The sequence below is a fragment of the Rhinopithecus bieti genome, unplaced genomic scaffold (genome assembly GCF_001698545.2).
Source record: "Rhinopithecus bieti isolate Rb0 unplaced genomic scaffold, ASM169854v2 scaffold_73682, whole genome shotgun sequence".
NCBI lineage: Eukaryota > Metazoa > Chordata > Mammalia > Primates > Cercopithecidae > Rhinopithecus > Rhinopithecus bieti.
Genome location: NW_016829166.1, coordinates 2,257,419 through 2,280,592, shown reverse-complemented (window position 1 = coordinate 2,280,592; position 23,174 = coordinate 2,257,419). Strand labels below are relative to the sequence as shown.

Here is a 23,174-nt window from a genome sequence, read left to right as displayed (position 1 = left end):
GAGCTATGCAGTTACAAAAAAGAAGTCAAGGAGAGAGATCTGGGCAGGATATTTAAATGTGGGAATCATTAACATAGATCACATATAGCAGAAAGGGAAATTCACCAAAGAGATACGGAGGTTCTCTGAGGAAGCTTTCCCTCTGCTGTTTTCCTCCTCTACCTTTTAAGTAAATCATGCTTGGAGATGTGTCTTTCCATATCCGGGTCCCAGGAGTCTTGACAATACTCCCTTGACAGCTACTCATGGATTCACTTTCCTTTTATCATCCACTCTTGGAACCCCTTCAAGATTTCTGTAGTGTGTAATCAGTGGCCACAGCAGAGACTAGATTGTAACAGATCTCGTTTTCCTCCCTGTTCATTTGATTTTGGGGATTTGACCTGCAGTTTTACTCCCCCTGATTTCTTCTGGAAAAATGGCAGCATTCTGGTTAAATTATGACTAAAGTACTGGAAGGATAAACAACTGACTCTGGGTATGTTTTACCACATTTGTTTCATTTTCATTTTATTTTGTAGACATCTTGTTGGTCTTGAACTCCTGGCCTCAAGTGGTCTTTCCACCTTGGCCTCCTAACGTATTGGGATTACAGTTATTGTCATCAGGCCTGGCCTCCACTTTGTAATTTCTAATGGGTTCTATAATTGGATTACATAAATGTGAGGAAAGATTACTTTCATAAAATGGCAATTAGTTGGCTGGGAAGAAACAAATGGATAAAGCCATATTGGAAAGTAAGAAAAAGAATGTAGTGCCCACAAGATTTTTGTTATTCTGGTCTTTATTATTTTTCTAACTAAATTTTAAGTAAACGAGTTTCAGTCCAGTAAACTCAAACACACAGCATTTTATGTACAAGTCTGGAGTTCATATATTAGCTTGGATAAATACGACCCTTACAGTGATTTGCAGCTGTATAAAACAACGGTAACCACCTTAAATCTATATAGTGTTTAAAAGTTTTAATGGGCTTTAGTATATACTATTTCAACCTGCTTTGAAGTAGGGTAGACAGTTATTCTTGTTTTACAGATGTGAAAACTAAGGATCAGAGACGGGAAATGAATTATTTAAGATCACACAGTGTGGGTCTGTAGCAAAATCCAGACTGCAGTAATATATGCGAATTGGAAATCTACAGTGCTTTCTACTATATTGTGCTGTGTTTTGCTACTTTAGTAATTCTCATTAAAAAATGAAAATTAAAAAAAACTTCCCACTACATCCAGGAATATTTCTCACCTCTGCTTATAGTCCCTTTTAGAACAATATTTGATACAGCTAAACTTCTAATATAACTAGATATATCCCAAGAATTGTTTCAAGGAAGTCAAACTTGAATTACATCACCTTTGCAAGAGTAAGAAAAGGTGACAGTACAAATATAACACATTTAGGTGTTTACAATACATATGCAGACTCTATATAGTCTGTGTATAAATACCTGGATAAATTTATACAATAAATGTATACATATATGAAGTCAATAGACTGATTTAAGGCAGCAATCTAATATGGTTCATCTGAAATGATTTTTACTGAAATCATTTGTACAAAGTTCTAATTTAAATTTGTTTTTTATAGTTGTACCTATATTTCAAGGCTATGTCACTATATATTATTTCCGCTAAAATTTCTTACTCTTTAAGGGAAAATAAAGTTGGGGAATGAAAGAAGAACGTTACTAGCTTTATACTTCTTGACTCATTAACAGACGGTTTTGCTGAAAGAATCTATCTACTAGAAAACTTCAAATTACCTATGTGGCTAGCGTTATACTTCTATTGGGCAGTCTTACAGGTGTATAGGAAGGGATGATGTTACTTACTGTGGGAATACAAATCTTGCTTAAGGGGTTTCCATCCAGGAGATAGGATCCGTTAAATGTTACATATTCGTCATAATACTGAGGTGCTTGAGGAATCACACTACACAATAATTTGCGTTTTTCTTCTATTTTTTTCCTTATGTGCAAGTACTCAAAATATGGATTTGCTCTCTCTGAACTGTATGGCTGAATCTCATCTAGTTTCAGAGAATCTACAATGGCTGCCAGAGATTGCTGAGTTTTCTCTTTTGCTTGTAGTAAAGAGGGACTCACTTGCACAGGCTGAGGTACACGTGACACTTTCCTTTTCCGTGGATGGTGAATTTGTGGATCGTCATCTTCAGTTAATCTTATTCTTCCTCTAGGAGATGAGGATTCACTGTCTTTTTCTGATAATAGTGTACAGCTAGCAAGAATCTGTTTGCTTTGATTTGCCATTGTATTTGCTTTGTTTCTAGTCATTCTTTGAGGAATTTGGTTTTCAGTTTTATCATCTTCGGCATTTTCTTCTAATTCTGCTTTAACTAACTGACCATATTTCTGCATTTCTGGTTGAGCTGACTGTTGTGAATGGTTTTCCAGACTTGATAAAATGCTTTGTTGAGATTCTTCATCTTCTATGGAAAGCAAACACTTTTCACTTTCAGGACAATGTTTTGGATCTTGTTCATTTAGGTTTCCTTTTGGCATCCCTGCATTCATTTCACATAAATCAGAATCACACCTATTCAAATGAGTTAAAACCAAACTCTCCAGTTTATTTTCTTTTTCATGTGAAATGACCTGAATATCAGTTGTGCTATTCTCAACTTCATGGCCACTGGAAGACTTGTAAGTTAGTTTGCTAAATGCATAATGTGTATTTAGCTGGGTAGAGGCATCATTTCCATTGAAGTCCTTTTCTGATGGTAACACAGGTAAAGTATAAGCCTTCTCAAAGTTTGGTGATGCTTCTTGAATAGTGCTGTCAGAGTACACCGGGACAAAGGCATCTGTTTTTTGAACATCTCCTAGGACAAAAGTATTTTCTGTATCTTTTGTAGATTCATTATCAGTATCTAAAACAGAACTACTAATCTGAACTGCATTTTTTTGCTGCAAAATACCTGGCTCTTGATTGGCAACATATGACAAAGACATATGTTTAGAAATCGATTCAGCATCTGAAAGTGATTGGCTGGGGAAGGAGCAAGGCTGCTGTGAAGGCATAAAGGATGCTGGATCCTGAGCGCAAGAGTTTCCTGGCAGTTCAGTCTGGGGCAGGGATAAAAAATCAGCATTTTCTTTCAATATTTTATTTTCAGAATTACAAAAACTCTGAAGAGAGGATTCTTGATCGGGTATGTTAGAATTTGGGCAGATAAAGTCTCTGGTGCTTAATGTCTCTAGTCTATCAACAGGCATCTCCCATGACTTATTCTGGATCACACCAACCTGACTAGATGGCTCTAAATGCACTGGACTGTCCATTACAGTGCCCACTGGGGCAGTATTCTTGATGACATTTCTATCAGCTGAAACATATTTGCTGTTTGAAGCTCCAGTTGGAGAAATTGTAAAACCGGAATGTATGTTAGACATATTTGAAAGGTCTCTTTCAGGCACATTTGAGAATACCTCAGGTTTGGGAGAAGGACTAGTATCTCTTGGCACAGTTAATAAGCTACCTTGATTGCTCTCTTCTGATATTGTCTGGAATTGTTTTGTATGTTCACAAATGACAGAAGGCATGCTACATCTTCGAACTTCTACAGTAGGTCTCCCCTCGCTTATAATTAGTTTAACATCTTCTACAGAAGATGACCTAAGATGGGATGTTGAAAGTCTGTTTGCATACGGTGGTTTAATCCGCTCTGGCAAGTCAGCCAGGCTGTCCAGTTCCCTTTCATGCAGGGCAGGAGATTTGGCAATTGACACAAAAGGTGACTGGGAAAAGGACATTTGGGATTCTGAACTCTCTAACATAAAGTCAGAGTCATACTCAACTGGAGGCCTTGGGGTTGTCACTGTAGTATGGCAGGAATCTTCTGAACTAGCAACAGAAATCAAGGATACAGATCTGGAGCTGAGACCCGGTTTTTCATTTTCTGATCTAGGAGACCTGTTTAAGCTATTATCTGAAACAAAAGATGACTTCCCTAAAGTCATTACATTTTTGGTGTCAACAGATTGTGATCTGTTACTCACAGCATCTTTAGGTTGTTTCTCCTTGGTATATGCGTCAGTCAATTCTGAACTCTTTGACCTAGTAAGTTCTTTATTTTTGGATTCAGTTGGTGTATGCTTTGTTTTTTCTCTATCTTTTATTTTAAGTTCTAAACAGTTACGGTTTCTCAACCGTTCCTTTTCTTTTTGCTTAATTTTTTCCTTATGTTTTTTGTGCCACTGTTCTATTTCTAGGTCTTTAAGGCTTAGCATCCGTTCAAAACTTGTCTGCATTAAATCATCATTCACTAACCTCTTTTCTTTAGGCCGGGTATCTTTTGACGCTGGTGATGACTTAGGTTTAGGCTTATCTGCTTCAGATTTTAGTTTGAGTAAGCTATTTAGTTGAATTTTATCTTTATGTTTGTCTCGTTCTTTGTATCTATCTATATCTTTCTTATCTTTTTCTTTTCCATCTGGAGTTTTCAAAGGTTCATCTTTTGTTTTTTCTTTAAGGGACAAGGGTTTTTCATGTTGTGCTTTATTACCGTCTACTATACTTGATTTTTTTTCTTCCTGTATGTGTTTGGAGTTAGTTATATTTATACTTTCTTTATCTCTAGATTTTCCTTTTATCTAGCTCCCTGTCTTTTCTTTATTTTGCCTTTTCTGATTTAGTATACTCACTACTATCTGATTGTTTATTTTTTTTCTCCATCAAGTGCTTTTCTTTGCTTTCTGCTAGATGCCTCTCTTTTTCAGGCTTTTCTTTGTCATGTTTCCTATCCATCTTTTCTCTACTTTTCTCTCTGTCATCAGTTTTTTTAATAGCAACAGTATTTTTGCTCTTCTCACCTTCTTTATGGCATTTTTCTGTGTGATGCGAATATAGCTTGTCCTTTTCTTTTATTTTATCAACACATTCACTAAGATCTAATTTGTCTTTTTCTGACTTATGCTCATGTTTTATCTTCCTTTCTTTTTCAAAGTTTTTTCTTTCCATCTTCTCAATGTCCTTTTCTTTAGTTTGAGATCGCTTCTCAGGTTTTTCTTTACTTTCCTTTATATGCTTTTCTTGTTTTTCAATGTCTATTTCCTTTTCCACTAAATGAAGCCCCATGGATTCCTCAATGGCACTCATACTCAAAGTAAATTCTGAGTCTTTATCTGTGGGTATGTTTTCTCTCTCTTCTTTTAGATCTTTTATTTTTTCCTCCCTAAAAGATTTCTCGCTTTCCTTTTTAATCTTGTCTCGTTCCTCTTTAAAGTTCCTCTCTTTTGAGACATGCTTTTCCTTGGTTGATTTATCTTCTTTGATGTTTTTTTCCAATTTTGATTTTTTTTCTAATGTTAAGGATTCATGTTCCATATTTAAAAAGAGATCTTCAGTTTCATCACTTTTAAAAAAATTCTCTTTCCAAAATTCTCTATCAAATTCCACACTCCTCTGCAGTTCTTTGGCACTATCCTTATTTTTGTATTTTTCCTTTTCACCTTCGATTTCTTTTTTATGCTTTTCTTTTTCCCTCTCTTTATGCTTCAATTTATGTTTTTTTAATGTTTTACCTTCTTTATCCATTTTTTTCAGTGTGCAATCTGAATTTTCAAATGTTGGACTATGATCTTCATCCTTTATTTTGACATTTGATTTTTCACCAAATTCTAAGTGGAAATCTTTCTGATGTTTGCTTTTTTCTTTATGTTTACAGGATTTTACACTTGAACTTTCTGGCAAGAATTCAGATTCTGTATTATCATACCGAACAAGATCAGGTTGTAATGACATTTCGGAACTTCCTGGTGATAAACATGTTTTAGTATGTTCTTGTTTTAGTGGTGTTGACTGTTTTTCACTTAATCCACAAGAATGTTTGGGAGATTTACTAGTCGAAATATGAAATAAATGTAATGAAGTATCATCTTTTGGGCTAAAAGATTTCCTAAAGTTCCCCTCCTCTCTGGTCTTTTCTGAACAATCTAGTCCAGTATTTACTGTCAAGTTTGTTATTCTTGTATTTTCTTTTCCTTCCTTTTCTTGCTTTAGCTCTTGGTTCTCTTTATTTTTATTCTGATTTTTCAATTTTCTTTTAACTTTGCCTTTCTGTTTGTGTTCACCTGAAACTACATATTCCTTTTTGGTCTGTATATCAGAATTTGATGTTTCAGGGATGACAGAACATGAAGTAGAAATCTTTTTATTCTGAAGAGCTTCTTCATCAGAACTTTCAGTACTTGAATATAAGACCCTAGATGGCTTTTGTTTTTTACTTTTAAATGATTTAGGATAGAAAGCTTTCTCCTGTTTTGCAAATAAATGAGTTTTTTCTGCTTCAGGTTCATTTTCTTTTCGTTGTTCTTTCCTAAGAATATGCCTATCATCAATCATCTTATTAATTTCTTCATCATCATCATCTTTGAACTCATACTCATCAAGGGCAGATGGAAGAGGTGCTTTACTGGGAAGTATCTGTTTACTTTCACAGATGAGAGAGTCCTTCTCTGTTTCAGAGTCAATGTTTTCATCAACACTAGAAGGATTTACAGATTGAGCCTCTTCGGAATCTAGAATAAAAAAAGAAAATGTGGTGTTGGTCAACACACAACTGTCAGAAAAATATATATTTTTTTTCTGAGAAAAAGATATAGCCTATACAATAAACATTTCAAATTCATAATCACTTCAGATTTATATGGAAATAATGTAATAACAGTATGTAAGAACTCTGATAGTGTTGTAGAACAGTTTTTCTAGAGAATATGCTTTACGGTGAGGCTCCTTTTGACACTTCTAAAAGCACAGCGTATGTTAAAATCACAATATATAGTATACAAATATAGTCCTGCAGTCAACATAGAAGCATATATCTCTTTTATATACTGATTTCCTTTCTTTTGGGTGTATACTCAGCAGTGGAATTGCTGAATCATATGGTAGCTCTATTTGTAGTTTTTTGAGGAACTTTCAAACTGTTCTCCAAAGTGGCTGCTTCCCACCAACAGTGTACAAGGGTTCCCCTTTCTCCACATTTATGCCAGCATTCATTACTGACTACCTTTTGGATAAAAGCCATTTCAAATGGAGTGAGAGGAAATTAGTATACGGAAGAGATAACTGCACTCCCATGGTTACTGCAACACTATTCACAATAGCCAAGATATGGAATCAATCTAAGTGTCCATCAACAGATGAATAAAGAAATATGGTTCATATACACAGTGGAATATTACTCAGCCATAGAAAAGAATGAAATTCTATCATTTGCCACAACATGGATGGAACTGGAGGGCAGTAATTTAAGTGAAATAAGTCACGCACACTAAGACAAATATAGCACGTTCTCACTCGTATGTGGGAGTGAAAAATTAAACTCATAGAAATAGAATGACAGCTGTCAAAGACTGGGAAGGGTTGTGGAAAGGGGGAGATGAGAGAGAGTTAATGGGTACAAAAATATAGTTAGATAGAATAAATTAGATCTAGTGTTCAGGAGCACAATAGGGCAACTATAGTTAATTATTTATTCCCTATTTCACCATAACTAAGAGAGGAATTAGAATGCCCCTATCACAAACGAATGATAAATGCTTGAGGTAAACCAATTACCTTGGTTTGATTTTTACACATTGTATACTTGTAGCAAAATATCACATGTACCCCACAAATTACATACAACTATTATATATCTATAATTAAAAATTTAAAAAACATACATATTTATATATACATTTATATACATAAGCATTTATATATATAACCCAGGGGTCTTAAGGGGAAACATTAGCTAGTAAAATGTGTAAATTCTGCACATATGCGCTTTTTTGGGAGAGAGAATATTTAACTCGAATAAGACCCTTTAATCCAAAACTGACTAAAAAACACTAACTTAAAGGGTTTAATTATATAAACACCACAAATTGTTTTATGTGTTTCAGAGTATTTTTTGTATTTTTGGTAGAAATGGAGTTTCACAAATTGCTCAGGCTGGTCTTGAACTCCTGAGCTCAAGTGATCCACTCATCTTGGCCTCCCAAAGTGCTGGGAATACAGGCATGAGCCACTGCACCCATCACCCAGCCCTGTAAATTCTCTTAAGGGAGTTAAACATAAACTGAGAGATTCATGGTTTGTCATTTGTGTTCCTGATTCATCAACTTGAAGCAATGCATTTCAATTCAGATATGCCTTTTTTCTAAAGGTTTTTTTAAAAGATGCCTACTTTTTTTTTTAAAAGGAAAGAACGTCAATTCTAACATAAATAAGTTATCCTGACACTAATGTCCATGATGAAAGCCGAGACATTTCTACAGCTGAATGACCCTCACATGACTCTGGATCCTGCGCCACACATGCCCATCAGACTCATCTCTCTGAACACTGGTTTCTCAGTGCCATCTGCAATGACCCTGTGTTGCTCAACCAGAGGCTGGCCAGCCTGTGGCCCTCAGCAAAGACCACTACACCTCCATGATGCCATTTCACTTGCAGACCATTTCCCGTTCTTTGCCTGAGCAGTCCCCAATTTTTAAATTTACTCTAATCACTCAAGAACATAGATCAGCCTGGTCCTGGACTCTAGTGGTGCAGTAACTCTTCAAAAAAGTTTGTTCTGCCTTTCTTAGTAGATGACTGCTATGGTGAGAAAATCACCTAAAATCTCCAAACCCTCAAGTTCCCTTAAGTAAAAAATGGCTATGTTTATCATTACACTAGTTATTTTCCATTTTTCCAATTTTTAAAGTCTCTGCTACCTGTAACTAAATTTAAACCTGTATTTAATAAAACATTTTATACAATTATTTCTAACAAAACGCTCTTTAAATATTTTTAATGTTGATCATCTCAATTTATTCTCAACAATTTTATTTGGCAAACCAGGAAAGAAAGTGAGAAATAGGTTAAGCAACTGTTAAAACAGTTTATTAAAATTTTATTAAGACATTTTCTTTTTTCTTTTTTTTTGAGATGGAGTCTCGCTCAGCCCCGAGGTGGAGTGCAGTGGCACGATCCTGGCTCACTGCAACCTCCGCCTCCTGGGTTCAAGGAATTCTCCTGTCTCAGCCTCCCGAGTAGCTGGGATTACAGGCACCTGACACCACGCCTGACTAATTTTTGTATTTTCAGTAGAGACAAGGTTTCACCGTGTTGGTAAGACTAGTCTCGAACTCCTGATCTCAGGTGATTCACCCGCCTTGGCCTCCCAAAGTGCTGGAATTACAGGAGTGAGCCACCGCGCCCAGCCAGCATTTTTCTTCTCCGTGAAAAAAAATTAAGTTCCATCTTATTATTTAAATGCATTTAAATACATTCAAAAGTTCTTGTACATCTCAAGGCGGCTTCAGATATTTGCAACAGAAAGTGTAACATTTTAAAAGAATGGTGAAAGTGTTATTTGAATTCTTCATTATCCTTAGGCTTAACTGTTCTCCTGAACCATCAATTTCCATCTTTTCTTGTATGGTATGCAAATAGAACTGCAACCAAACGAAGCAGATGTGGCTGATGTGGGGAGATAATAATATATAGTGTAAATCCCTCCCTCAAAATCTCTCAAAAAAAATAATAGGCAGAGAGGTGTAAAAAAAAAAAAAAAAAAAAGAGAGGTGTTGACACTTGACATCTATTCTCATGTTGACATCTGACGAAGTAACTACATTTCACATGCCTAGTAAGAGATGATTTAAAAACACATGAATTACACTAATTACATATTTTTAGAAAATATAATTATGACTGTCACATATATTTCAGGGGTAGGTGATAGTGATACAAAACTAAATACACCATAACTAAAACAACAACAACAACGAACAAAAAAACTTAGTCATAAGTTCCAGTCTTTACTTCCAATCTTTTCTCTGATATTCAACCTGGATATTCCTGGACTCCTTACAACTACCTCAAAAACAAGACTGATAACATTCAACTCATTACTTTTCCTTCCACAACTGCCTTCTCTTACTGCTTAAAGTCAGTATTCCTCACCTCCGTGGCACACCAACCAATCCGGCTATTCAAATTTAAAAATCTCAGAGTCATTTCAAACTCTCTCAATTCCTCAACTTCCAAATTCAACTGCTCAGAGTTTTCATTTCTGGACTCTCTTGTTTTTTGAGAGATAGGGTCTTGTTCTATTGCCCAGCCTGGAATGCAGTGGTACAATCATAGCTCACTGCAGCCTCCTACCTGGGCTCAAATGATCTTCCTGCCTCAGCCTCCTCAGTAGCTAGAACTACAGGTGTGCGGCACCACACCTGACTAGCTTCTTTTTTGTGTGGAGATGGGGACTCACTATGTTGTTGCGTAGGGTGGTCTTGAATTCCTGGCCTCAAGCAATCCTCTCACCTCAGCCTCCCAAAGTGCTGGGATTACAGGTATGAGCTACTGTGCCCAGCCTGGACTCTCTCTTAAATCCATTTTCTCTCTATTCCCACTACTATTATCTCAGCTGAGGGTCTCATCATTCCTTGGCTAGATCAGTAATCACCTTAAACAACAATGTGACCAACACTATCTATCATCTCTCTTCTCACCTGAGGGCTCCCCACCGTAGGATAACGTAAAAACTCTGACTAGGATAAAGAACTCTCAAAATCTGGACCACCATCTCCACTATTACCACCATTTTCTTTTAAGGCTAGTCAAGTGAAGTAGTAGGAGTGGAGCAGCAACAAAGATATCTGTTAACTAGTTGTAATCAATTAGCTGTAAATACCAGTGCACTCAGAATGGCCACAACCGCTATTAAGCCCTATCATTAGCTGAGCAGATAATATATGGTCTTTACAACAGCTGTTATTATCCCCATTTTAGAGACAAACCGAGCTACTAAGTAGTTTTTCCAAGGTCACCTACAAAGCGATGCAGCCCAGAGTAGTTTTGTCTGATTTCACAATGTGTTCTACCATGACTCCCCTCTTTCACTGCTTCTTGCTACACACATTAGCCATAATAGTGGAGTACACTTCCTCTTCCCCAAAATTCCATGCATATTTATGTGGGTTCTAATCAGTTTATTATTTTCCAACTTTTTAGGAGATATTTCAGATTAATGGTCAGGAAGAGGAGCAGTTCAGGAATTTATACCTGTTAGTCCAAGTGCAATGGTGTATAGAACTAATTGATCACAACCAGTTACAGATTTATTCTTTTTCTACTCCCACTGCTTCATCTGACTAGCCTTTTAAAAAAAACGTATCGATAGGAAGGGATTAGGGTAGTAATCTGTTGAGGGAAGGAAGATGGGAAGTAGACTTGTCTTGAGAGTGTATCTGCATTGGAATTTACTTAGATTATGTTTATTTGAAGTGGTTTGGAAGGAGGTAAAGTTAACCTCCCAATCACTCCTTGAGAACATCACTGGTTTAGAATCATTTCAAAGGTATGCATTTCTACCACAGTATCCCCAATGCATTCTATGTATTCTAGATGAGTAAGTGCTTAAACACACACATTATTTAGCTTTCTGTAAACTTATCAAAGCATCACTTTATTAAGAGCACCATTTATAGCACCCAGGGAATGAAACTTTTATATGTTATATATGTTAAGTGAAGGATGAGAGGGGTGAGAGTGTGGTTACTGAGGGGAAAAAAGGCCCATTTATGGAATTTGGAAGTCTTCTACAGAAAATGTAACATCATTATGGTGGCTGTAAATTTCTCCTTTTGTTTTCCACATTATTCAGAAGTTACTTCCAATATAAGCCTGTGATCTATACAGAGAGACTTTTGTAATGTCTAGCACATAGTAGGTGCTTAATGTTAAATGTCCAATGAGTTTTAGAACTGTATTAAGACACCAAGAAATTAAGTGGGGGTGCTTATGGTGGGATAAGAGAGAACTGTAGAAAGAGATACAAGCATCAAATACAAATTTATTCACTATATAATTTTGTGTAGTATCCAGGTGGCAACTACTGTCTGGATAATTCACTGCTGATGTTTCCTCTAAACTCAGCAATTTGAAGAGGTGCCAAATGTTTCATCCATATGCCATGACTTCCCATGTGGAGCACAGACATGCTATTTGATTTGCTTCCCATGCCATTCATAGCTATCATATAGCATGTGCTTTCACACATGCACTAACTTGCCTGTCTTCCTACTTTTCTCAGCTGTTGAACATTTTTGCCAAACAAAATTTCTTATTTTATACAATGGAGCCACATTTATATAGTGGTGTTTGTATAATTATTTGTATATGTACTTTATGAATATAAAAAAACTGCAGACACAGTAACACAATTAAGATAAAGGAGGAAATGATTAGGTAAAATGAATCTTTAGCCTCCTTCAGAAGCTCACTGAAAGACTGTTCAATTGTGAAGCAAAGGAAAATTAAAGAACGTATATGAAATACGTATTTCACTTAGAGAGACTAAGACACAGAGAGTCATTAAGTCTGTCAACATTTTGAGAAACAGCAATGAAAAATAAAGTTTTAAAATTATGGGCAAATCATTATGTAAATGATTTTAATAATTGTACAGCAAGTTTATGTCAATACTGAGTGCCAGAAATATTTCAAAAGAAGTTCGATGTTCATTTCAGTCTTGACAAAAATTAAGAAAATCGATCAGAACCATTAAAATTACGATCTCGTGTTAAACCCCAGCAAAATCCCCACAAGCAAGTTGTTGTTCCCACCACTGAAATCACTACAGGTTAATTGTAAAAACTTGAAATAAGGTAAGAAAACACTTGAATAAATGTGCTTTAAAAGAAACTATGGGTTGGGCACGGTGGCTGATGCCTGTAATCCCAGCACTTTGGGAGGCTGACATGGGCAGATCACTTGAGGTCAGAAGTTCGAGACCAGGCTGGCCAATGTGGTGAAACGCTGTCTTTACTAAAAATACAAATATTAGGAGGGCGAGGTGGTGGGTGCCTGTAATCGCTGCTACTTGGGTGGCTAAGGCAGGAGAATCACTTGAATCCGGGAGGTGGAGGTTGCACCACTGCACTCCAGCCTGGGCAACAAGAGTGAAACTCCATCTCAAGAAGAAAAAACAAAAACAAAAAAAACTATGGAGATGCAATACTCAAAATCCTGACTCTGGGAAAACTTATCAGGGAGATTTATCACATTATTTCAACAGAAAATTGCAAGAACATAAGAAAAAAAGGAGGGGGAATATCTATAGATTAAAAGATACTCAGATATATCAACCAATTGCAATATACGGACTTTACTATTATTTCAAAAAAGCTTTTAAAACACATGTTTTATGAGGCAATCAGAACAGTAACTGGATATTTTAAGATAAAAATTAATTAGCCTAGATATAATATTGTAGTACACTTAATCACAGTAACAAGCAGCCCTATAATTAAAAAAAAATTTTTTTTTAGATAGGGTCTCTGTCCATTGCTCAGGCTGGAGTACAAGTGGCATGATCACACCTCACTGTAACCTTGAGCTCCTGGGCTCATGCGATCCTCCTGCCTCAGCCTCTCAAGTAGCTAGGACTACAGGCACCTACCACCACACCAAGGCCATTTTTTTTTTTTTTGGTAGAGACGGGGTTGGCTGTTACCCAGGTTAGTCTCAAACTTGTGGCCCCAAGCGATCCTCCTGCCTCTGCCTACTAAAGTGTTGGGATTACAGGCATGAGCCCAAGGATTTTAAATTAGTTAATAGTAGGCTCTATGGCAAAACAAACAAACAAAATCATTAATTTATTCCATTTTCAGCATCCTTTTTGCCCAACAGAAGGTGTAACAGTCAAACATAATGAAGAAATTGTCTTGGCACACTTCAAAATAGGTGTAATTAAATCAAATAAATGTACACAAAATTCATATTCCAGTTACATGCTAACAGCAGGATCATCTGACTCTGAACTTCCTATACTCAGTAACAATCAGCCTCGTGTAGTGCAAAGTCACATCAGTTCTGGCATTAGCCCTAGGTTCGAACCTTTGCTCTTCCATGCAAAAGGTCAGTAATCTAGTATGAGGAATTAATACTCACAGGACTGTTGTAAGGATTAACTAATTTATGTAAAGTGCCTGACATACACCTGGCACATATATCATGCATGTGATAAGTAGTAACTCACTGCCTACAAAAAAGAGAAGAATGTATCATGTAAATTAAAAACTTTCAGGCCAGGCGCGGTGGCTCATGCGGTCAGGAGATTGAGACTCGAGACCATCCTGGCTAACACGGTGAAACCCCGTCTCTACTAAAAATACAAAAAAACTAGCCTGGCGTGGTGGTGGGCGCCTGTAGTCCCAGCTACCCGGGAGGCTGAGGCAGGAGAATGGTGTGAACTCAGGAGGCAGAGCTTGCAGTGAGCCGGGATCACGCCACTGCACTCTACCCTGGGTGACAGAGCGAGACTCCATCTCAAAAAAAAAAATTTAAATAACATACTTTTGACATCAAATACTACCAAATTCAATAAAGCACATATGTCAATGTTAAAAGGCCGAAGTCTAATCCTTTATTTGTTTAACACTGTACTATAAGATTGAAGACAGAAAGATTCAAGCTTGCTCTGGGCACTTATTTCACTTATTACAGGGCTACAAGGGAAGTATGTGGTCCTTTAGAATAAGGGCAATGGAAACCATCAGTCTTTCAAATAAACAACGGAAATATGTAGATAGTAATTTTTCATGGGCAGGGAAGGAGAGGTACAGGGAGGCGTAAGGGGAAAGAAGAAGTAGAGTGAACCAAGAAACTTGTTTTCTTATATCTAATATTTCATGTACTAGTGTTTGGTGGAATTTATACTATTATTATAAAAGTACTAGTCATAATTGACAGTTATTTGTGTAACATATTTTCTAGTACTCCTTAAAAGGGAAAGGAAATGGAGACAGCAAACAGGGGAGGGACACAATAATATCAACTTTGTTGCATTTGCTAACTACAATTTAATGCCACTATATAATTTTTAAAAGTTTCTACAGCTAAGCAGAGAACTTTTCACTGAAAATAGGCCTTAGTAAAAGGTTAAAATGAATACTGTATTTATGCAAATCTATAAATTGTCTCATTCATCTAAGTCTATCTTACATGTCTAGAATACCACTATGTAATGTTAATAATACATCTGTCATGACCATAAAGCTAGTAAGTGGCAGAGCTATGTCTTCAAATCCAAGTTTCTCTGACTCCAAAACTGGTACAACCATCGTGCTATGTTACTTCCTAATATAGGCAAGACAAAAACCAAATATAGGTAAGACAACTGTATAAACATCCAAAAAAATGATGCCATACTTTGTGACCTTTCCATAAGTATCTGAATGTTTTCTACTTCTATCTTTATGTCATGATTGAGTACACTGCCAAAACAACCCTGCCACAAAAATCAAGGCTCTAGAACAAAGTATTAAAGGAGATTTACTGTTATTGATTTACATAAGAGTTCAATTTATGAGCTTTAAATTAAGAAAACAAAATGCTATGAAACATACCCACCTCAGATTAAAATTGAATTTCAAATATGAATTTTGTGTTTGTCTATTCTTTACCTGATTCTGAGATATTCACAACTCAGATATAAATATCTTGATTTACATATAAACTATTAATATAGTTTATAAAAAAAAACAGTGATGCCTTGACCTTAAACAATTACAAACTAGTGATTATAAACTGGTCTTTTTATTTTTTTGAGACAGGGTCCAGCTCTGTTGCCCCAGCTGGAGCATGGTGGTGTGATCACAGTGTCCACAGCTCACTGCAGCCTCAACCTTCTGGGCTCTCCCACCTCGGTTCCCTAAGTAGCTGGGACTACAAGTGTGCCCCACCACACTTACCTAAATTTTTTTTTCTTTCTTTTTTTTCTAGAAATGGGGTTTTGCCATGTTTCCCAGGCTGGTCTTGAACTCCTGGGCTCAAGTAATCTGCCTGTTTTGTCCTCCCAAAGTGCTGGGATCCCAGGTGTAAGTTACCACATCCGGCCAGGTATTCTTTTAACAGTAGGATTACTACTAAGAAAAAACTATCTTTACATTGGGAATGGTATTTGTTTATATGGCCTTTTTATTCAGATGGGCTAAGTGCATAAAAAAAGTCCTAAGCTATATTTTAGTGATATTTTATTTTAAAATAACATTTATTGTGCTTCTGTTATAAAACTTCATGTCAGAAAGTCACAAAAACAGAGAGATGGGTAAAAGAAAAGCATAAACGCTACCTATAAAATAATCCCACCACCCAGGAGAAACATTTTTAATACCTTAAAGTATTATGTTTGATTTTATCTGAATTTAATTAACTTGGAAATAATAAAGAGAACTTTTAAACCTTAGGCTTGTCCTCTTGGCCCTTTTAAATTACCTGATCTACTACTGTCATTTCAGAAAGCATGCTTATATTCCATGAGAAGTCCAAAATCATGCTATTATTTTAGCCTGCGTCATACTTACTGGAATTTTTGTCTCTTTTCTTGTTCATCAGCACAAAATGCCATCATATCATCAACAGCATGACACAATGAACTCTCTGAATCAAAATCACACAATACGAGTATACTAGGAACTACTCTTTTCTTGATAACATTCTTTACAAAGTTCTCTGAAATTTTGTTATAAAATATGTCAATTGCTTGTTGCTGTCATTCTGGAATTTTTTATCAAAATCTTGAGTTAGAACTGGGCATGGTAGCACACATCTATAGTACCAGCTACTCAGGAGGCTTCAACCGGAGGATCTCTTGAGCCCATCAGTTCAAGGCCAGCCTGAGCAATGTAAAACAAAACAAAACAAAAAAAACAAACGGAGTTGAGCCTCCATGTCGTTTAGTTTTATATTTTGTGTCACTAAAACACAGTATTTTTGAATAATTTTCCAGAAAATGAATAGAAAGTATATCCAAGGATGTTTTTAGCCTTTTTACCTGATTGATGGTTGGCTGATAGCATTCTAGGTTTAAAATAACTCCCTTTGATCTAAGTCTGCCTTTCCTCAGTTAAGAGATACTTTCATTCATTCATTTTTTGAGATGGAATTTCGTTCTTGTTGTCCAGGCTGGAGTGCAGTGGTGCGATCTTGCCTCACTGTAACCTCCACCTCCTGGGTTCAAATGATTCTCCTGCCTCAGCCTCCCGAGTAGCTGAGATTACAGGCTCCTGGCTAATTTTTCTTTGTATTTTTAGTAGAGACAGAAACCGGTTTCACCATGTTTGTCAGGCTGGTCTTGAACTCCTGATCTCAGGTGATCCACCCTCCTCAGCCTCCCCAAAGTGCTGGGATTATAGGCGTGAGCCACTGTACCCGGCTCGAGACACTTTCTTCAATTTAAAAAACTATCTTCTTTCTAATATTTGTATTTTGTAAGATAAATAATGTATGTTTTGTCCATTTTCTTAAAAAACCATTTTCCTCATATTTCCAACATCTTTGTTTTCTACATGCTTCATATGTTATCAAATTAGATCTTCAGCAATGTCTAGTCTATTACTTAGTCCTCGATAGAATGTTTACTTTAGTAATCATGTATTATCTTGAATTCCAAGGACTTTCTTGGTCTCTGATTACCCTTTTTCACTGCAGCTTTTGTTATGGTTGGTGGATCCACTGCGCCCTCTGCAACCTCCAAGGATACTAGGAACTTACCCTTCTGCTTCCTACATTATTTGTTCGAGGATCAACTGTTTTGTTTGTTCATGCTGTCCCTTCTTATCTGTAGTCCACTTGATTTTCCTCAAATCTCTGGATTTCTTTTCATATTGATACAGGGAAAAATTCATTTTTCAGTGGTTTTGTGGAGAGTCTCTTCTGAGTGAGAGGCCTGTCAGTAGTGATCTCAGCTGAATCTGGTTCCCTGACCCAGCTGACTCTGAATTTCAGAGATTCTCTGGGGCATCATTGGGAGGAACATTTCACATCTGCAGCAGGACTCTGTCTCCTATTGAGTGGTTCCTTTGTTACACAAACAGCTCACTAACTAAAACTAATGTATTCAAGAATTATGTACATGTAACTGTTATTTATGCTGCCTAAACAAGTAACAGAAAAACGCACCTGCACTTTGGGAAACAAGTCTTTACCGCTTTCACATCCCCAAACTGATCGAGCAAGGTAGCTTCGAGACAGGAAAATAAAGTATGAGGTAATTTTACATAATCTCTTCTAAATTTCCATTTCTAAATCTCAATTTTCTAAAGTAAAGGTTATGAATTTTAATTCCACTTTACAAAAGAAAAGTAGTCATAAACATCTGTTCCGAGGTAAGTATGCCAGAAAAGAACTTATTTTCATTGTATTACTACAGTATTACATACTGGTAAGAGAATTACAGTTAGGACTTTAAGTGTGAGATGGTGAAGGAAGAGAATATAATCAATAGCTGAAAATACCTAAGTCTAAAAGCAAAATCTACATACAAAATAAAATCAAGTACCACAGCACTCTATGTACTCCCCTCAATCATACAATGCCTTTCTACTCAATTGTAACACAGAATCTGATTCCATAATTAATCAAAAATTTTTCCTCTGAAAATAAGACTTGTATCACCACAAAAATTTTGATGTCGCTAAAGGAAACTGACAAAATTACCCAGTCTCAGCTCTTCCATCATAAACATATACATTACATGAAGGTCCTTTTAACCCATGGCTAGACAAAACATTTTTCTGCAGACAGGATGAGATCACTAAAGCTGAACTCATTTGTTTTGTATGCATATATGATATTTTTAAGCCAAAGGTATTTTTTAGTGTTCTGCCCGAGTGTACCCTTTACGCAGAGTTTTAGTCTTAAATATTCAGCAATATCTCACTACTATAATTATGTGACAGACTCACTTTAAGTTGATAGGCACTGATAGGAATTCAGTTTCTAAGGAAAACACATCGCTAATATTTTAAACAAAAAAACTATTAGCTTTGGTATCTGCAATAAATAACTACATTTTTTAGGCAAATACATTTGAAATTTGTCTACTATATTTACATGAACTTCAAAGAAAGATATTTAATAGTCTTATGTACCATAAAGTTTAAAGACTTACATTAATTTGCAGCCATCCAGAAAACACTGCAGCTGCAAGCACAATTTGCCATTTATTTTTCTGGTATGTCTCTGTGTGTGTGTGTGTGTGTGTGTGTGTGTGTGTGTGTACACATATATATATATATGCAAGTCAAAGATGTTTCGATTTATAGACACTGCTAAAAGTGATTTCTTACAGTGTATGTTAATTTATGTATTCACAATTTCTTTCCTTTTTTCCTCTACGTAACACTGACATATATTTTTCTTTTGGAAAAAAAAAAATCTACCTGGAATTTAAAACTCTTAGGCTTTGGAGCTAGGCTGATATAACTCATTTACGTTTGTATGCGTTCTGTTTGCTTAAGATAGAGGCAGAAGTTGGTGATATACACATTTAAAAAGTTTAAAAAACTAAGATTCAGAAATCTGTGTGTAAAGCACACCACATACATTACAAAGCAGAGCAGGAAAAATAAAGCATGCAAAACACTTTAAGTGTTCATTAAAGAATACCTCACTGCCTATTATGCTCTATGCTCAGCCCTCCGCACATAATAGATACCTAAGTGCCTAATTTTTCTAAGCACTCATATCACAGGGATACGTGACAAAGGTGCTGAACACCAAACACGATGCTTGCTGCTATTCAACAGCCTCAGAAATAGGCTTAATCAGGGAGGTAGCTAATAGTCCTGGTTAAATAAAACAAGGTTCTTGGTTTACAAATGGATTGCAATTTTTTGTATGAGGCCTGAATTATTACCTAATAAATCCACTGGAAGCTACTAAGACGTCATTTAGAAAGGACAAAAATAAAATACTATTTACATTTTAACTACATGTTAAATGAAAAATCTTGTATTCTAGGCATACTAATAATATATAAACTACTCTATAAAATGCTCTATCAAGTCTAGATTCCCAATGATCAAATTTGTTGATATATATATTTGGACATACTAAAAACACCTAATGTAACCTCTTCTTGTAGTCTTTATGCTTTTAGGTTAAAAAAATTTACTGTAAAACTTCCTAAGCTGACGCTTCTCCCGATCTATGGTTAACTGTTAACATCATATAATCCATTTGATAAAATGTTCTGGTATATTTTGACTTAAATAATTGGGGTTTTTTTTTTGGATCTCTTGATTTATTAACTATTAAAACTCCATGTAAGTATGTACCAATAGTTGTATTTTCATAGTTCCTGAAATATAAAACTGAGGAAATAAGTTGTACAAATTACGACAATATATTTATAATAGTACAATTTACTGTTATAACATTGAGAAAAGTAGGCTTCAAAGGCCTGGTCACTTTTTTTTTTATTTTATGACACAGAAATGCACTCAGTAAACCAGTGGGTAACAACATATTACTGTAATTTCCAGTCTCCTAATCTGTCTTCAGTAAGCTCGAAAAGTAGCTTGTCTATTTATTAATGGAGCATTTTCTTGATTAAGTTGAAGCATGCAAGTGAGGAACATTTATAGGAGCCGCTTAATAAACAAAGCTGGTTTAGACAAAGTAAGGTAGAAAATGGTGACTAGCTCTTTTGACAGCGACTGGCATTTTAAACTTTGTTCATTAGACACTCTAAGTAATAAAACCAGTGTCTGGCAAAGTTGTTAACAAAATCTCTACTTTGGCAATTAATGAGTGTCAGAAAGTATGCGGGAGGGGTGTTATGTGACACAAGTTACCTGCTTCTCCATTTCCACGATTATGGTTTATGAGCAAGATCTGGTTCTCTGAATACGACTGAGTTCTCACACAGTAGCAAGAAGCAATCATTTGTAGCAAACACTATTGCTGGACAGAATTTCTATACAGGAAGGTAACATGTACTTAGACTAAGGGAAAACGGCAGAAGTTAGGGGAAAAAAGACTAAATAATTGGCCAGGCGCGGTGGCTGATGCCTGTAATCCCAGCACTGTGGGAGGCTGAGACGGGCAGATGATGAGGTCAGGAGATTGAGACCATCCTGGCTAACACGGTGAAACTCCGTCTCTACTAAAAAATACAAAACTCTAGCCGGGCGAGGTGGCGGGTGCCTGCAGTCCCAGCTACTAGGGAGGCTGAGGCAGGAGAATGGCGTAAACCCGGGAGGCGGAGCTTGCAGTGAGCTGAGGTCCGGCCACTGCACTCCAGACTGGGCGACAGAGCGAGACTCTGTCTCAAAAAAGAAAGACTAAATAATTATGTACATCTAAAAGTGCCAAACATTTATACACAAATAAGCTGTATTAACCAGGACATGTATTCCTGCAACAATATCATAAATGTCTGATACACATGATATAAAACTGCTACTCAAAGTGTGGTTCATAAAGATAGGCCAATCTGCAAATTATTGCTGACCCATCATAAAATAAGGAGCTGGTACCAAACATGGAAATCAACTACATCACTAAGCACACTGCTTACTTTAGTGGACATTTTTTCCACAGTATTTTTTCCTTTCTGATGAAGGAAGCAATGCACTGACTGACATTCTGGCACAGGCTCCTTACCTTGAGGGCTGGTAACAAACAATTAATGGAAAGGCTACTCTGAGTAGCACTGGCATAAAGCACAATGACTAATGGAATAAACCACATTTAGAATGCTACATACGTGACACCCTCTTAGTTACTCCAAATTTATTAAGTTCTGAAATTCATAATCTTGGTTATTCTTTAACTTTCAACACTTAAAGTGTATCTGTCACATAGATGATGTGCTGTATTAGATTATGCTACTCGGCTTCATATATACAAACATCTATGGGCACTTATATGATTATACCCTAGTATGTTCTGAATTTAAATTGGATGAAGTTTGGTACAGTTAAATCTAATAAGGACCTCATGTAAATTAAGTAATAAATTTTGGGCATTTTCATCAGTCTTTTTCAGCAACTCCAAAATCTTTATATGATACTTACTGATGATTTTTGTATCATTCCTTGAGGGACTTTGACCAAGCAATAATTCAGGCACATTCACCATGTGGAAAATAAATATTCTGAAAAATCAATATATAGCTGATGAACACATGAAACAATCAAGATCAGTGAAAATCAAAAAGGTTCTAGAAGGTGTGTTCTGCACTAATTAAACATGTAAGTTCAAATAAAATACCTCCCTTCTTCCGTGGGATAATTTGTTGCAGCACTTCTAAAAGCAAGTTTATAACAAAGCTGCTTTTCATAGCTACAATCTTCAGAAGTGACAGCAATTAAAAGAATTAGTAGCTGATTTTTGAGATTTCTTAATATCCAGAGGGCATCCAAATATATAATATTTAGAACAGCGTAACAGTTAACATACCATATACACATTTTTTACCTTTAAAATCTTATTTTCTTTCCTTTGAGACAGGGTCTCACTCTGTTGTCCAGGTTGGAGTACAGTGGTGCAAACACAGCTCATGGCAGCCTTGACCTCCCAGGCTCAAGTGAACCTCCTACCTCAGCTCCATCCTGAACAGCTGGGACTCCAGGTGTGTGCCACCATGCCTGGCTAATTTTTTATTTTCTGTAAAGATGGGGTTTCATCACGTTGCCTGGGATGGTCTTGAATTCCTGGACTCAAGCAATTCACCCATCTCAGCCTCCCAAAGTGTTGGGATTACAGGCGTGAGCCACTGCATGCACCCAGTCTTAACATATTACTCTCTTACTTTCTCACGGAAGTTAATGCAATTTCAGCTATTATAATCTTTACTCCAGTTTAGATTGGACGAAAACGTTCAAAGGACTCTCGGCTTTTAGCTGGAAGATGGATTTACAAATATTTTGAAAGCTGAAATTGACAGGAATTACTGGATTATGTTTTCCCCATTTTCTTAATCAGCTGTATCCTCAGTACTTAAGCAATGCCTAACCTATAATGAGTGCTCAAAAACAGATGTTGAGTAATTGAAAGAAGGAAAAGGAAGGAGTTTAGATGACTCTTGAGTGTATGACTTATATGTGCAGATGAATGACGTTACACTAATTAAGGTAGAAAAAACACGAAGAGGAGTGTAATGGTGGGGGTATGCTGATTTTTGAGATTTAGCTGAGGAAATCCAGGTGGAAATATTCAGAGAGCCGCCAAATATGTAAGTTTGAAGCTTAAGAGAAATGTCTGAGATAGATGTATTTGCAAATCATTATATAAATGGTAGTAAAAACTCTTAAGTGTGGGTGAAATTTATTTGAGAGAGTATGCACCATGAGAAGAGGGGTCCAGAAAGTAAAAATCTTGGGAAAA

The 23,174-nt window shown here is 36.3% G+C and overlaps 1 protein-coding gene across 1 annotated transcript in view; it reads right to left on the bottom strand.

The window, feature by feature from the left end:
• ANKRD12 (ankyrin repeat domain 12) overlaps positions 1–23,174 on the bottom strand; it is a 139,023-nt gene that overhangs the window by 18,653 nt on the left and 97,196 nt on the right. Inside the window, 2 exon segments of the mRNA XM_017864677.1 lie at positions 1,832–4,604; positions 4,606–6,538. Coding sequence (XP_017720166.1) covers positions 1,832–4,604; positions 4,606–6,538 — 4,706 coding nt within the window.